Source organism: Streptopelia decaocto (assembly GCF_964273445.1).
Source record: "Streptopelia decaocto genome assembly, chromosome: 1".
Classification (NCBI taxonomy): domain Eukaryota; kingdom Metazoa; phylum Chordata; class Aves; order Columbiformes; family Columbidae; genus Streptopelia; species Streptopelia decaocto.
This window is the reverse complement of record NC_138663.1, coordinates 90,239,074-90,255,773: the sequence shown is the minus strand read 5'-3', so window position 1 is coordinate 90,255,773 and position 16,700 is coordinate 90,239,074. Positions and strand designations below refer to the sequence as shown.

The following is a 16,700-nucleotide window of genomic DNA, read 5'->3' as shown; positions in this document are numbered from 1 at the left end:
CAGCCCTCAGCCCTTCTCCTTTTTTTGCCCACTCAAGTCCAGATCTCTTTGAACTCTTTCTCCCAGTCCATACTCCTCTCCCTACAACAGCACTGGTAACCGGGACTGTAATGGCTGGAAGACTCCAACTCTGTTATTCATAGATAAGATCGCATCTGAATACCAACTGAGCATGTCTTACCCTAGCTGTGCACTGTTTCCTGGCTGGTACATGGCTGCTACTGTCTCCTACCTGCTTCTGAGGTATCTGGAAGAAACTTGCTGACCTTTGAGTTTTGCTATGTGAGAGAGCTGTTGTCTATACTAATGAGGTGGCTCAAGGACACAGTACAACTAATAAGAGATGCTGCAAACTGACTCTAGACACATTGCTCTTGCCTGTCCACTTTCAAATAACTCCAGCTTCCTCTAAGTGCTGGTATATGCAGGAACCCAAGTTAATTCATTCTCCATATAAAGGCATCTTAACTAGTGGGGAGACGGTGATATAATTTATGCATGCAATGTACTCTTTCTAAACCCTCAGGAAACTAATGAAAACAAATGTCCATAATTTCAATGTATACTTTTATCAATAGCAAATTCTTACCTCGTGATATTTGGCAATTTAAACTTTAAGTACAGAACGGGAATTCCTATAAATTGCTCTGCCAGGTAAAGCAGTTCATAATTCTTTTCAAGGTTCAGTGGGATACATGCAGTAACAGACTGAAAATGGTAGAGAATAAAAAAAGCTGTTAATGCATCATGATAGTTCATGAAGTAACTCCTTTTGTTGGCTGCTAGCCTGTCTTTTCTTTTTTTAAAGCAATGTCTTACCTCTGTGTATTTTGTTTTGTTTTTTAAACTTGAATACCTATGTAAAAATGAGGGTCTGTGGTTTTTTGCTTGAAATGTCCTTTTATTTAAGCTGTTGGAAGATAATTCAGGTTGAAACACAGTTCTGGTAGATTGCAACTAATATTTAAATATTTAGTATTTGAATCAAGAATTAAAATCTTCCATCAGGTACCTTCCTTTCACCAGGGACCTGTGACACCCACCTGCTGCGGTCCTGACAGGCTCCATTATTAAAGTTATATGGAATCTAAATATGATTGGGTATTTGAAGGGAATGGGGCCAGAGCTGTGTCTTGAGAAGATTTAATAAAAAATAATAATTTTAAAATCACTTTTTATTGTCTTTAATAATATGGATGTACAACCACTCATAGCTGAATAATCTCTGGCACTACTAGAATCAATTATGTGGAATAAAAAAATAACAGTTCACAAGTGGATTATGTAACAGATTAATAGAAAAAGTTTCTGTCTGTTCCTTGAATGTAGTTGTTCTATTTGACCTCTGGAAAGGATTGTTGATGAAATCAACACCACAACTCCTGCTGGAATAGCACTGAATTAATATTTCTGAGAACCATTAGTGAGGATATGAAGCTCTCAGGACTACACTCTCTCAGGAAAACTGTGGAAGAAGTTCTAAGTGCTTGTGGCAACTGAAAGGCCTACAGCAGTATGTAAAACTGGGATTAATCCTAATGTTCTAGTCAAACCCAGTGTGAGTAATCACAGTCAGCCAACTGCAGCTGCAGTGAGAGGGGGGAAAATGGTACTTACTCTTTCAGGTATTAATCTACCTGAAGTTTTAAACAGGAATAATGTCTATTTTATGTGTAGTACAAGTTTAAACTAGTAAAACATTCAGTAAACAAATGTCAGGTATCCATTCTAAGGCACTGTTGAATGCTTTGTTTCCTGAAACTGTAATGTTATAATTTTAAGTAATATCTACTGTTTTGTTTTAAAAGGAAAGCACTCAGATTTCCTTTAGGTACAAGGAACGAGGCTCTGCATATAAGGAGAGGTGGGAAGACTCTTCCAGAATATGGTTTAGAGCACCCACCTCATTGACTAGTAGGAGCCTTAAAGTCTCTTTGATTCGAAGTTATCCCTCAAAATGTACCTTGAATAACTTCTATATGATGGAAGTATAGTAGTCGTACAGAAGAGAATGATCAAAAATAGGTGTGAAGGGCTTTTCTGTTATCGAGACATGGGGTACTTTGGTAAAAGTTAACAATACAGTTCTCGAATTTCGATTTCTGTATTCAAAATGTAGCAGTTTCACTTAATGTATAGGTATTCATCCTGAATTTTACGGCTACTTCATTTTATGTTTGATAGTGTCACTAGTCTTAGGACTGCATATATTTTCAGCTGATTAAAGTATTTTTTTTTCAATTAAAAGGCCTGAAACTAACTTCTAGATAGAGTTAATAACTTTTGAACAACAGTATTGAAAATAACATGTAAGGAGGCTACAAGATGCTCTTCTAAGCAAAATGAAATATAGTGACTGCAAGTGTCGTTCAGATAAAAAATTTCAGCAAGTATAAACAAGATATAATACATACATGCTAGAACTTGCATCAGACCTTGTTCCTACAGTCTAAGCCAAATTTTATTATATTGTGTTAGAGACGGGGGTTTTTTGTTGGCAGTTATCTGAGCTCACTTCATGTAACAAGTCTCAGCCTGCCTTTCAAAGTACACAGGAAAATCCTTGAACTGGGATTCTCCAGAATTCCAAACTTTCTGCTAGGAAGAAGTGTAAATTTGCAAACCGAGCAAGAACAGATGATTTGGCTGCGAGGTGTACTTCAACTGGCAAGTATAACTGAGTGCTTTTTCTTAAAATATGGCAGATGACAACTGTGGAAGAGAATCCAGATTTTTCTACACAAACAAGTAAAGCACAGAGTAATTCTGAAAGAGTGAGTGAAAACTTTTGTGCAGTCTAAGGAAAACCTGGGAACATATGGACAAATGAGTATTCTGGCTCTGAATAAGTTGAGCAGGAATCATTTGTTTGATAGGAGAAAACTGGGACTTATTTAGGAAGCAGCAGGCAATAAAGATGACTGGTTAAGGCAAGTTTCTCTTGACAGGGTACCCTGTAAATGAGTATGCACGAACTGAATAGCATCCAGATCCCTACCAGGTCTGCTTTGTGAGCCAAATCACAGCTCAGAGTCCCCAGAACTTTCCCGGCAATTTTAGAATCAGCTCTCAAATAGATTCCTGTTTTCCTCAATCTAACTTATGCTGTCATCAAGAAATATCCAACTTTGTGATTTTCTGCATGGGATTTTACGTAGTAAAGTTTTACCTCACAATTCTTCATGTCCTTAGAGAGCTTGAATCCTTTCCTGCCATCACAATAGCAGCTATAACTTCCTGGAGAGTTTACACAGAGTTGAGCACAAACATTTTCAGCACATTCATCAATATCTAGGAGAAATGGAAGAATACAGAAAGATTTATTCAGATTATTCATAGCACAGGCTGAAAACTAATGTGATAAATTAATGGAATAATGGACAAGATGGGTTCTCTGGCATAACATGAATACAGTAGGTGACTGCTTCTAAGCTAAACTAATGGATGTCTTCTATGCAAAATTTACAATCCAGAATTACCTGCTGGGTGTGTAAGACCTCATAATCTGATAGAGGCCTTGTATGCAGAGCTGGGAAAAACTTGGTCTGATTTGTGAAGCAGTAAGAAGCTGAGCTGTAAGGTGGCTCAATTAGTGAAAGAAACCTCAGTAAATCACTACCATTTATGGCAGAAATGCCATTCTGGGTCAGTTATCTTCCTTTCCCTATAGAAGTCATGAGAACTTAAGAGTATATATGGCAAGTATGTGGAGAAAGGACATGCTTTATTCACATAAAACCACAATAACCTCAGGGCAAAATACACTCAAAAATAAATAACTAAATTTCAGACAACATCTGTTTGTGAAGAACAATCTGATTTCATATGTAAATAAGCTAAACCAACTGAAGGAACTTCATCTTCTATTCAGTAGACTGCACACAAATAATTCAGAAATGAAAGGCTGTGTAGAAGACAAATGTAACTGTAAAGCATTTGACACAGTCTCCCACAGCATCCTTGCAGCTAAACTGAGGAAGTGTGGACGGGATGATCGGACTGTGAACTGGCTGACGGGAAGAAGCCAGAGAGTCGTGGTCAATGGGGCAGAGTCTAGTTGGAGGCCTATGTCTAGTGGAGTGCCTCAAGGGTCAGTATTGGGACCAGTACTATCCAATATATTCATCAATGACTTGGATGAGGGAACAGAGTGCACTGTCAGCAAGTTTGCTGATGACACCAAGCTGGGAGGAGTGGCTGACACACCAGAAAGCTGTGCTGCCATCCAGCGGGATCTGGACAGGCTGGAGAGTTAGCCGGGGAAAAAAATTAACGAAATATAACAAGGGCAAGTGTCGAGTCTTGCATGTGGGCAGGAACAACCCCAGGTTCCAGTATAAGTTGGGGAATGAGCTGTTAGAGAGCAGTGTAGGAGAAATGGACCTGGGGGTCCTGGTGGACAGTAGGATGACCATGAGCCAACACTATGCCCTTGTGGCCAGGAAGGCCAATGGCATCCTGGGGTGTATTAGAAGAGGGGTGGTTAGTAGGTCGAGAGAGGTTCTCGTTCTCCTCCCCCTCTACTCTGCCCTGGTGAGACCACATCTGGAATATTGTGTCCAGTTCTGGGCCCCTCGGTTCAAGAAGGACAGGGAACTGCTGGAGAGAGTCCAGCATGGGGCAACAAAGATGATTAAGGGAGCGGAGCATCTCCCTTATGAAGAAAGACTGAGGGAGCTGGGTCTCTTTAGCTTGGAGAAGAGGAGACTGAGGGGTGACCTATTTGAAGGTTTCCCACAGATCTGTCCAGATGTCAGTCCCACAAAATAAAACTGCCAGCAGAAGCTATTTGCACAAACCAATGAATCTGAGTGGCATCCTGGGTTTATAAAGCTGCTTTCAGTGGAAGGCTAAAACAGCATTCTTTAAAATACAGGTTCAGCTTGGCTTGTCTCCTCAATACTGACTGCAAGACAGACCCCTCTAGCACAGTAAGCATACTTACTCATTCCCACTACTCCTTTTTTTGGCAAGATGTTTGAAATTGTAAAGGTGCAAAGAAGACAATCGAATTCTGTATCTAAAATTTTGTGGCTTCTATGAAACAAGACTGGACTGTACAGATATCCTCCACTGATAGTGCCTCCCAAAGGCTGGGGATGAAGAACTGCAGCAACATTCTCCTAGGAATTAGAGAGGAAAGAAGTCCAAACAATCTTCTATTCCACTCCAATTGTATTTGTCATCATAGAGATAGTTGTGAATAGATGTATTAAACTTGTTTTTTTAAATAAGCACAGCAGAATTTGGCCACCTGCATGCCATATGATAATGAAAAGCTAATGTCATGTAGTATTTCTGTAAGGCTACATTCCTGTCACTCTGCACAATCCTGTCCTCAGACAAGATTTGGTGACTCATTTAATGTGGTTACAACAAGGCCTGAAAGCTTAGCAGCATAATCCTCCTTCTAGGGGCGTAAGACTTTGCCCATTTTAACATCCTCATCTTGCAACCTTCTGGAATCCATGTTTCAGGAGAAAAACAATACTTAAGTTCAATTTGATGCAACCTGTGTATCTGCAGAAAGTACGAAGAGGGGGGAGAATTAGATTAATTAGTGTGAATTTTTTCTCATTTCAGTGGACGCCAGGACACAAAATTGTCAGTAATGTTTTAATCCCATAGTAACAGTACAAAGAGCAGACATCTGAATATGTAATCATGACTGCTGTGCAAAGCTTTGTCACAAGAAAGCTGCATGAAAAGCCATGGAATAAAAGATTCATAGGCAGCAATAAGTTACTTTTGTGTCCTTTTGAGCAATAACATAAAGGCAGCATTTAAAATAAAAATTAGTCACTGCTGCATTTTTCTTACACTAACAATATAGAAAATTCCTCTTCAGAGTAAAAGTCGAAGAGCGTATATATCTCTTCTACAAATGAAATTTAATTTCTGACGTGTGTACTAAACAGAAACTTTAACAAGTAGAGAAAAAAAATGTTCTAGGACAATTATGCAAATACTTTCAATACTTGAAAAGGTTATTTTATGATGGTCTGTTTATGAATGCTAGCTATCAGTACTTTTCAACTTTACTCTAACTGTTATAGAACATTGGTTTGAAATTCTTTCTTCTAGATTTTAATTTCAGAATACTCCTGAGGAAGGATTCTTTTGGTGCAGCACCTTTTTTCATCGCTCCCTTTCTGGATATTTAAGAACATTTTTTTTTTAAATGTGTGGTCTTTATAAAAAACTCTTTTATACAACTGCCATGCTGGCATATCCAGCCTAGAATGGTGATCAGTTTTCTAGCATAACTAGATACCCCAAGGAAGGACTAGACAAATGTTATTTTAAACAGAATTCAATGACGCCAGTGAAAAGCTCTTTCCAATATCTGAGATCTAAGGACATATAAAGGACAGAGCCCCTGGACATGAGGGCTAAACAAGCACCTAAACAGCCTATCAGATGGAGAACGAGAAGCTTTTTAGGGTTTTGAGACAACTAGATTAAGCATGGTTTTCATTTCTGGCGATTCTCTGTAAATCTTACTAACTGTTTTGCCCAGTTTAGAATTGCCAAATAAGTACTTTCAATTGCTTTTGCTATAACTTGTCTCAAATAAGGGGTAAACTTTAAACCGATTGACATGAAATATTTCATCCTTATAACTGTAAGGATGTTTAAAAACAGGGTACAAGACACACTAGTAATGTCCAAAATCTCAACATATTGCTCCAAGTTATCCAAAAGAAACATTCTAGCTGATTTGAGAGCTTGGACAGAAAGTGCTCTCTGCAGTGGGACAGGAGAGCTCCCATGGACTGTGAAAGTTATCTGGCATACAGCAGCACACAGGAATATACTGTAAAATCCTCAAACGTCTAGGGGTAAGTAATTGCAACTGTATACACAACATGCAATATAGCCTGATTGAACCTCTGAAAGAACAAACAGTGGGGTCATACTGTAATAAACAATATCAAGATTAATAAATACACCACTAGAGAACATGTTGGAGTTTGGTAGAGCAGTGGAATCAAAAAAAGCGGAAGATAAAAAGAAAAGGTGGGGTGGGGGAGGAAGACCTACCTTCACAGTTCTTGGAAGTTGGATTGTACATGTAGCCTTCTGCACATTCACATTCATATTTCCCCAGGGTGTTTTTACAGGTGGCTGTCCCACAGATATTTGGATGTAACACACATTCATTTATATCTAGAAATACAAATAAGTTATTAAAAACAAGTCACTCCCTTGCATATCATTTTTTTCCTGACCCTATCCAAAACTGTGCAAATGGAATGAGGCTGCCAAACTGGTTCTTTCTTGCTAGGTTTACCATGGTTTCTAGCACACTATAGCTATAACCGTAAAGATTTCCAGTCTCTAAAAGGCACTTCTGCACGCCCTCAGTGAAAAACAACTTTTCTGCCTGCCTACATTTCTCATTCTCTCATGTATTCTGTGGACAACAGGAAAAAGGATGCATATCCAGGAAGGCGGAGAGAGAGTCTGCAGATTTCCTGTAAGCTAAACCAGACTGCATAATAAAATCCTATCTTAGAAAAAGACATCCAGAAAGACAACGGATAATCCTATCAGAGATTCTTACATGCAGTTCATGTCACAACTGTCTTTTAATTGGCTATGTTGACAGGTGTTCAGGTCCCTCACTGTCTCTCCATCCCTCAAACCATTCCACTATCTTCTGTGTTGTTTCCAATTTTCCAATGTCATTTTCAAAATGCAGATGTGACAACTGGATGCAGCATACAGTATCAATCTTATTAAATGTCTTGTAGACAGAAAAATATCATATCTCTGGTAGTACTTCAATTCCTACTTGTATGAGCAGCGATCATTCTGGTTTTCTCTGTGGTTTTGTAGTAGCTGTGGAAATGGTGCTGCAAAGGGAGAACAGATTCTGCCACTGACTTGAAAAGACTCCCAAAACATTTTTTTAAATATAAGCTGTCCTGAATTTGACCTACTTTTCTAAAGTTATTGTGTGTACTCCAAATTCCTAGGTGTAAAATTTTGTAGTTGGATGTAATGAAACACTTAATCACATTTATCAAATGACAAAACTAGTGCTCTAGGTACTAAGGTATATTAGTTTATTTTTATCTTTGATTATTTTTAACCAACTTTTCCAGTATCTTTCCAAGAATTACAGAGATTCTAAACAACTTATCTTCTTGCCCTTTTTGACAAAACAGCAATCTTCTGTCCTTCTGGAATTTCTTTGGAAATAATTCATTTGCAAAAAAAAAAAAAAGACGAAAGGAAAGAAAGAAAAAGACTAAAGGAAATGACAACAGGAGATGGCCTTCTAATCTGGCCTCTTATAGTATTCAACATTATTCAAAACTGTTGGCATAGTTCAACAATAAAACATATGACATTAAACTGGAATGAGGTTGTGTTGTTTTTTAACTATGCAGTAAGAATTGCTAATTATGTCAAGACATAGTCTTTATCTGGAATTGGAATGAATCACGTAGGTCATGGCAAATAATAACAGATACGAGCATGTACAGAAAAAAAATTATGCTGAGTGAGTTAAAGACAAATCCTTCTCTCCATTAAGAGCATTTTCAGGTTCATTAATAGCTTCTCCAATGAACTTCAGACTCCCAAAAGAGCATCATTACTAATTAGGAGTGATTCAGCCTAAACCAGTGTTTACCAGACAGGATTTCCATGGCAAGAATGTTAGCTGGTCGCACCACTCTAGATTCTTGTTTCAGCATGCTTAAGGGGTATGGGAAACTGGTTAGTGACCAAAACAAGGTTTACAGAGTTCTAGTAAAGAAGCAGAATCTAATATATAGTATTTCTCTTTTTTTTTCTTTTTTTTTTTCTTTCCTCTATTTGTTTCAACCCACCTCAGTTCTTTGATCTGGTTCACTATATGGTTGCCCAAATGCTTGCAGTGGTGTAAGGCTGCGGGTAGTGTGTAGCCAGGTTGAAGGAGGACTGCATCTTTCAGAGGCAATGCAAACTTTTGCTGACTTAGAGCATTTATGGAACTACTGGACTAAATACTTGCCTCTCTAGTCAACAGGCAAGGTACTGTCATGTAATGATGTTCTCCTTAAGTCTCACTTCCTACCTCCACAATCCCGTTTATTTGAGTGCATGAAGTAGCCATCTTCACATAAACAACGGTAGCTTCCAGGTAAATTGGAACAGCGTTGGCTACAACCCCCATTTAAGTCTTCACATTCATTTATATCTGCAAAGAAAACAAAATAAAAATCTCTGCTCAGGGGAAGACATTAATTGACCAACTGTGTGGGGTACATACGTTTAAAGATCTGGTATTATTCAATAATAGTAGAACTAGAATAGTCTTCCTGAGAACTAACACGGTAATGAGATTAGAGACTATACCTTCTTCACATTTCTCTCCTTGCCACCCAGGTTTACAGATACACGTATATTTGGCTTGTCCATCTATGCAGTCCTTATATCCATCTTTATGGCATGGTAGAGGGCTACACTGGTTTGAAATTTCTGTGGGATAGAAAACATTGGAAACACTTGTTATTTTGGGTTATTTTTCCTCAAGGATCAGTTTAGTCTTTCTTCTTCTCTTCCCACAGGTACCTTTCACCTTTCATGAAATAGGAAAGGGCTTGATGCACAACATCAAGTACGTTACAACCATTGTGCTACTAATTCAGCTAGCAAGAATTTGCAGGTGACTGACAAAAAACAAAGCCACCAGTACTTTGTCAGATAGAAAACAAACAGAAAACAAATGACTCACAAAGCCATGTTAATCCCTGAAAGATGTGAACAAACACAGACTCGATACTATTTTCATTACATTTTAAGGATGCACTTGACTAAGAACAGTGCTCTGCCACATCATATTACCACAAATTTCACTAGAAATACCAAAGTTTCAAGGATATCAAGCACTCAAGATTACAGAGATCAGTTCCTCTGTTCAAGGAGGGTCATATTTACAGAGAAACTAACACCTTGGGTTGCCTTGGCTGTCCAGGTGCTGGGCGTAGACTGGATACCTCAGTGTCTAATATTGCTACCTTTTACAAATATTAACTTCAATGACAAATTTGTATTGTAAAGAATGATTGAAGACTCTTCATACATGCTGGCAAGACCTCAGAAAGCAAGGCTCAAAATACATAGACTGGGGCACAGAACACAGAATTCACTGCCTTTTTTGCTCCAACAAAAATACGTGACGTTTTTTAACTTTTCCCACCATTTTCATAATTTTACATCAGCATATCACATAAGGCATCATTCTATTCGTGCTTTCTAAATATGCTGGTAGCTTTACAGACTATTTTTCTGCAAGCCTCCAAACACTACAAATACATTGTTTCTACTTTAAAGTTATGTATTTTATAAAGCTCTGGAATGTAATTCTGAGGCATGCTTTTAAAAAAAAAAGTAGTGTCCTAAAAGAACAGGTAACAGAATGAAAAGCATGTGTTCCTGCAGACTGAAACTTGCTACAATTCTATACCTAAGGCCTCATTAGATTTCTTAAATGTTTCTTCACTCAAAAGAGCTAAAGAACTGAGCAGCATAGAATTGTAAGTTTAGCCTTCTGTCACTTAAGAAAGCTTAAAAAAATCTGTGTCAATTAAAGCTACTTCTAATTAAATTCTGCTGCAAGTAAAACAAAAACTGAGGGGTCAGCTGAGCTCCAAAACTTGAGCACCTCCAGCTTAGGTGCTGCATGTCATAGAACATGTTGCAGATGAAGACTGACAGAAGAAATTGCACAGAAGAAATAACAAGAATGCAGTTTATGTATGTATGGATCCTTCACAGCAATATCCAAAAGTATGTTCTGGAACTCCCTTAGTTTTTTTCCTCCTTTTTGATTATTTACTGCTTTAGCAGGTGCAGGAACAAGTATGTGAACCAAGCTTGGTATGAGCAAAGCATTTAGTAAGTGATAGAGGTGGAAGTTGGTTACCCTTAGAGTGTGCAAATGGGGAACAGACTTGGTTACAAATGTTTCTGAGCAAAAGGTAGTGACAGCTGGCAGAGTCTGGTTGGCAGTGTGAAACATGAGTAGATGGAATGAGGAAAATTAAGGATACTACGGGCAAAATGAGGAAACCAATGAATGAAAAAAATAAATGGTGAAATACACCAGAGGAAGAAGACAAGATGGGATGGATAGGACTGGATAGACAAAGAGGCTATGTCCACAGATGAATGATTAAGATGTCACTGCAGGAGCAGTAATGTAGCAGCTATTTCTTCTCTTCCCTGTTCAGGGTGCCTTCTGATCTACTACCCAGCAATGCTTTTTGACAAACATTTGTGACAAAAACTAAATGTCAGAACTTAGCCTGCAATGTACCAGGTAGGTGGCAAGAAGTGCGCTGTGGTACTTGTAACCTCTGCCACTCAGAGGGTCTGGTATTCATGAGATGTGTCATGGTGAGGGGCATAGCTGTAAATGCAGGGATTTTTAACTGCTTATTTTAAAAAGCAATTAAGTATACAGATTTGAGGGACAGAGATGTTTAGAGACTTAAAGATGCAGCTTAGATATGTGCTTGGATTAGAAAAGCATGAAAGAGAATCTTCTATTCCTGTGGAAATTTTCCTTTTCCTTCATCGATGGGGATAAAAAAGTCAACATATTAATTATTTTTTGTAACTGTTTATCCAGAAGTGTGTGTTCTGAAATAGGTTCATTTCTCTTCTGAAATAAGTCTTTTGGGCAAGTCTGAAAACAATGAAATTATTTTTCAATTCTATTTGCATTGTTAGTTTTATTCCTTGATTATTTTTTTTTAGCTTGAGATTCAAACTGGTTACTGTGTTGTTATAAAAAAGTACCTATTATAACTTATTTATTTATCATTAGGAAATTTGGATTTTCCATTTTGACAATATCAAAACAATTTGGATCAATATGTTCAGAAAGACATAGTTTTAAAAATAATAATTTAAAAAATATGTTAAGATCAAATAATTGCCTCAATGAAAAAACATTTTAGAAAATTGCTATATAGTTTTAATGAGAATTTTAAATTCCATTTTCTCAGCAGTATCTCCTTTCCAGAAATGTGCATGAATTTCTTTGAACATTTAAGACTTAGAAACAACCTGCAAATTTTATGTATACTCTCTTTACCTCTCCTTTATCCCGGTGACTAAGCAACAGCAATTTTTTTTCTTTTTAATTTGATTTTGTAATGTCAACCCAAATAAGGAAATACAATGATTATCAAGTAAACTAGTTGTTTTCACTGGGTAATGCACAAAAACTGCACATTTACACAATTCTGAAAAATCCTTTCCTTCTAGGACCTCTAATGAGACTGAGATAGACTGATATGAATAGGAGTACACTTTAGTTTGGGACAGCAGTTGCATAGGTCAAGTGATCTGGAAAATATGTTCATCCATGACCATGTGCAGTGTAATTATTAAAGATATTTTTGTCTTCTGTTACTCTTAATGACAAAAACAGTGTCAGATGGCTAAAGATAAGTATTCCTATCCAAACTAACTACAAGCTTCTTTGATGTAAACAGGCTATAACGATTTAAGAGGTTTAGAGAGATGTTTCAACTGTGACAAGTAAGAAATATGGTACAGATTGCTTCTTGTGATTTTTACTAGGAAAAAAAAAAAAAGAATTCACACTGGACTTACGAATGTGTAGGCATAAAAAATAAAATATTTGAGCAGAGTCATAAGCTTCATGCTTTGTGACCTTCTTGCATCTGGAGTCAATGACTATCTTTTCCAGCTAATGTTTGAATTTTACAGCTGGTAATGTTACACGCTTCATGAAAGGCTACAGTGGGCCAAAGAGTGGTAGAAAGGAGAATTAATCAAATGGTCCCTTCCCTTAACTGACAGAACAGCACTTGCTAGATGCAAAGAGTCAGGCATAACTATTAAAGACATGATAAAATGCAGAGGACATAGTAGGGTTGGTGTAGGACAGTCTTCTGTGTTTCCAGAAGAATTCTGCCTTCCATTTTGCAGTTAATTACATTTCTTTTACAGCATGCTTTATAAAGTTAAAAAGAGTCACACCACTTGCTCTAAAACTCTCCATCTCACCTAATATTTTTTGTCAATTGCTGCTCCAGATAACTGAGTTTGCCTGAGTTAAATGGAGATCGATCTCTTTTTTTACCTATGTGAACTACTTTTTAGCCATGTACATGTGTGCATTAGGTACAGAGTGCATCAGGTAAAGTAACAGCAGCACTTACCATTGACACAAACTCTCAGGTCATCTGGAGAATCTGGAGTAACTGCAGTAACCCTGAAAACCCCTGCTCGATGGGAGGCAAGGCAGCCTGCAAATGCAAACCCACACAATCTGCTTATGATACAAACACTCATTTAGACTGAAATTACAACAGCTTATGCATAGCATCTTCAAAGAGTCTGTTCTCACAGCCTGAATTAGAAAACTTGTCTGGGCATATTAAGGACAGCTGATCACAGACCAATCTTCTGAGTGCCTCTGCTAGGATCTAAGCAGGCAGAACTGCCTAGGAGCTACTATGCATTATAATCAGCAAGGAAATCATTCAGGTGCTATGGGCAGAATAACTAAACTAGTATTACCTAAATAAGAAGACCAGTGAATGATATACTAGGGTTGTTCAGGCTTTTTGTACTTACTTAAATATTTGGGATAAAAATATTCCTGCAAAAGAGAAATAAAGAGTAAGAAAAATGTAAGGTAGATAGAACTGCAGTAAAATATACTACTGAATATGTTCTAAAGTATCTTTTGTTTATAACTGTAAAAGAAGCAAAAAAGAAAAAGTCATTTTGACTCATAGAATGTAGAACAAGTTTTCTATATTATAACTGTTTAGGCTAAGGCAGCAGATTACTTAATAAACACAAGGCTCACTGGAGAGATTAAGATACTGCATTGAATTGGACACTTCCAAAATGAAGAAAATGAAAATTAATTTGGTGTCAAAATGACTTTGAAAACTGTCTCTTTGAATGGGAATATCTTGCCCAATGTTGTTACTGGATGCAGAGCAGCCTCCCTTATTTCCCCTTGTCACCCTAAAATAAACAAAAACCCCTGCAAATGTTGAACATCTTGCATCTTGATTCAAAATAAAATGAAAAGCATTACTAAACCAGACATTGTTAAAAATAAATTATTATTGATTACTGTAACAATTTAATCTTGACAATCAGAATATCAAAATACATGGAGTTTTATCAAAGTCAGAACATGGAACTGATTCTTAGTTTGCAAAACAAGAACTTGATTTAACCACATATTTTTTGTAATGACCCTTTTGTAGTACAAAACTGAATAAAATTTATCTAATACTAAACAATATGCACTGGGACTGAATGCAAGAGGAAAGTTCTCCCAACCGGGAAAAAAAATCAGAGTAAAATGTCCAGTCCCCTTATTAAAAGGGCTGCACTGCCATGCATCCTTTGAGTAGAATTTTAATTGAAGCCAACAGGGTTTCTCCACATGGAATGCTTGCAGACAACTGTGGTCTAAAACTGGTGATCCGTACTTGAAATTAAAATAATATCTAGTCAACTATTCTCTTTGCTTATACAGTCTTCATTATTAATTGTGTGGGTTCTATACACAAAAGAATTTCAAAGCAGTTCTTGGTCTGCATGCTGAGATTTTTTTCTGCTTTGCAGTGTGAATTTCACGTACTTTTAGCATTCCCTCTGCAAAGAACTACTACCTACCTCATAGATATTAATCAGATACTTACAGTTTCAGGATTATTTTCAAAGATTTCCCTGGCTTCTTCCTTATTGCATAATTCTTCAATGCACTCTCTTTCTAAATTTCCCTTCTTACTTTCTTCCATAAAAGAATTTGCTCGACGTTTCCTCACCAGGAACTGAGAGGCATACTGCTGAGATAAAACTTTGTAGAAACAAAGGAGCTCTGTTGTTATTTATTTAAACAGCTGAAAAACATTGTAAACACTGAACAAATATGAGAATCTAAAACAAAAATCTGAATTAAATGCTTACTCAGGAGCTGCTGTTTGCTATCATTTTGGCAAATGGGCAAACAATCCTAGGATTCTGTTTTCTGTTTGTGAAGCAGTTGTTTCTGACAAAAAAATCCTGAGTCACCCAAAAAAAGTCTGTGCAATGCTATGCCTGAAACATAATTCAAATGTCATATTCAGGACAAGATTTTTTTTTTAAGCTATGGATATTACAAAGTGAGATATGTGACCAGTAAGTACAAAAAAGCTGTGAAGCCTTTTATATGTTTCAGTGATCTAAAAGTAAATATTCTGATCCTATTTAACTTATGAGACCAAAAATGTGCTTATATAATCAGGCTGTTATATAATAAAATCATAGAATCATTTCAGCTGCAAAAGACCCTCAAGATCATCGAGTCCAACCATAACCTAATTCTAGCACTAAACCATGTCCCTAAGAACCTAATCTATACACCTTTTAAACACCTCAAGGGATGGAGGTGTAATTAACATAAATGTAATTAGCATTAATGTTATTTTATTTTTCAGAACTGTAAATAAAAAGACAAAGCAAAAGGTGAGAATTAGGTCCTGAGAAATATCAAGGCATACAACCTACAAATGCATTCTCTTTTTACGAAGATAAAATATAGTCCTAGCTTTCGTATTTCAGATCCATCATGTTTTGTGTCATTACTTAGTTTTCATGTGTCTTGTTATTGTCACTTTATTGACCTTTACACAAATGGTGAACAAATGAGTTGAGAAATGATATTAAAAATGAAAGATGTCACTTTGCTTCTATGTAAACCTTGGCTACCATAGTAATAAATCTAAACATGAACTTCTTCAGCATTTCATTGGTCTTCTTATCAGCACTGACTACAGCATCCAAGGAAAAATATGCAGGCTAAAACTCAGAAAAAGTACGGCCACCTAGAAGAACATAGCTGAAAGACAAGTCTTGTTTTTAACAAAACCAGGACAAAAGCACACAACACAGAACAACAACTAAATTAGACTGCCTCGTTAGTTCAATTTTTGGACATACCTTGTGACTGAGAAAAAAAGAAATTGGAAGAAGTCCATCTCATAGGGTTAAAGAGCATGGCTGACATATGTTAGCTAGGGAGAACCACAGTTCTACACCTGTCCTTCTTTTATCAGCCTTTGCACAACCTCTCAGGACTAGCACAACTGCGTGAGGGTCATGACTCCTACAGTGCCAACCAGATATGGTGTACATATGTATTCATTACTAGTCTACGAAGATTAATTTAAGCAGACCTAGTCAATGCAGTACTGTTTATGAGCATGCAATACCTCAACCCCAGAGCACCTTTCTGAGACACACCAGCAGCCAAGTGTCAGAGAACAGCCTCCCAACACCTGTGCACTAATGGGAAAGAAAAAACTTTAAAATGCGTATCAGAAAGAGCAGCTAATGAGGCCCAGAACTTGAAGTGAGAATAGCTTTCAGGTAACAGATGTAACTAAAACCATACTATCCTAAACACATTACTAAACGTCTCTATCAAGTGACAGGAAACACAACCAAAGCACTCTGAAGTGCTGCAACATTGGGTAATGACCTAAAGAAATCTTTCTGTCACAGCATCCTAAATGAATTTGGTGTGGGACAAGCTTGTCACTTCAAATTGATGTACTTGCTTTCATTCTGGTAAGACTAAGCCAACAGGCATTATTCCCTGAGCATAAGATAATATACTACAGCACATCTCCAAAGTTTTGAAGCATACCTTTCTC

At 37.2% G+C, this 16,700-nt stretch overlaps 1 protein-coding gene across 3 annotated transcripts in view; it reads right to left on the bottom strand.

Moving 5' to 3' along the window:
- PROS1 (protein S) overlaps positions 1 to 16,700 on the bottom strand; it is a 32,213-nt gene that overhangs the window by 11,973 nt on the left and 3,540 nt on the right. For all 3 annotated transcript variants that reach the window (XM_082050540.1, XM_082050538.1, XM_082050539.1), the window contains exons 2-9: positions 14,703 to 14,860; positions 13,612 to 13,636; positions 13,194 to 13,280; positions 9,352 to 9,474; positions 9,071 to 9,193; positions 7,045 to 7,170; positions 3,170 to 3,291; positions 590 to 708 (exon numbers count right to left, since the gene is read on the bottom strand). In XM_082050540.1, coding sequence (XP_081906666.1) covers positions 590 to 708; positions 3,170 to 3,291; positions 7,045 to 7,170; positions 9,071 to 9,193; positions 9,352 to 9,474; positions 13,194 to 13,280; positions 13,612 to 13,636; positions 14,703 to 14,801 — 824 coding nt within the window. In that variant the 5' untranslated portion in view covers positions 14,802 to 14,860. The remainder of the gene's footprint in view (positions 1 to 589; positions 709 to 3,169; positions 3,292 to 7,044; positions 7,171 to 9,070; positions 9,194 to 9,351; positions 9,475 to 13,193; positions 13,281 to 13,611; positions 13,637 to 14,702; positions 14,861 to 16,700) is intronic.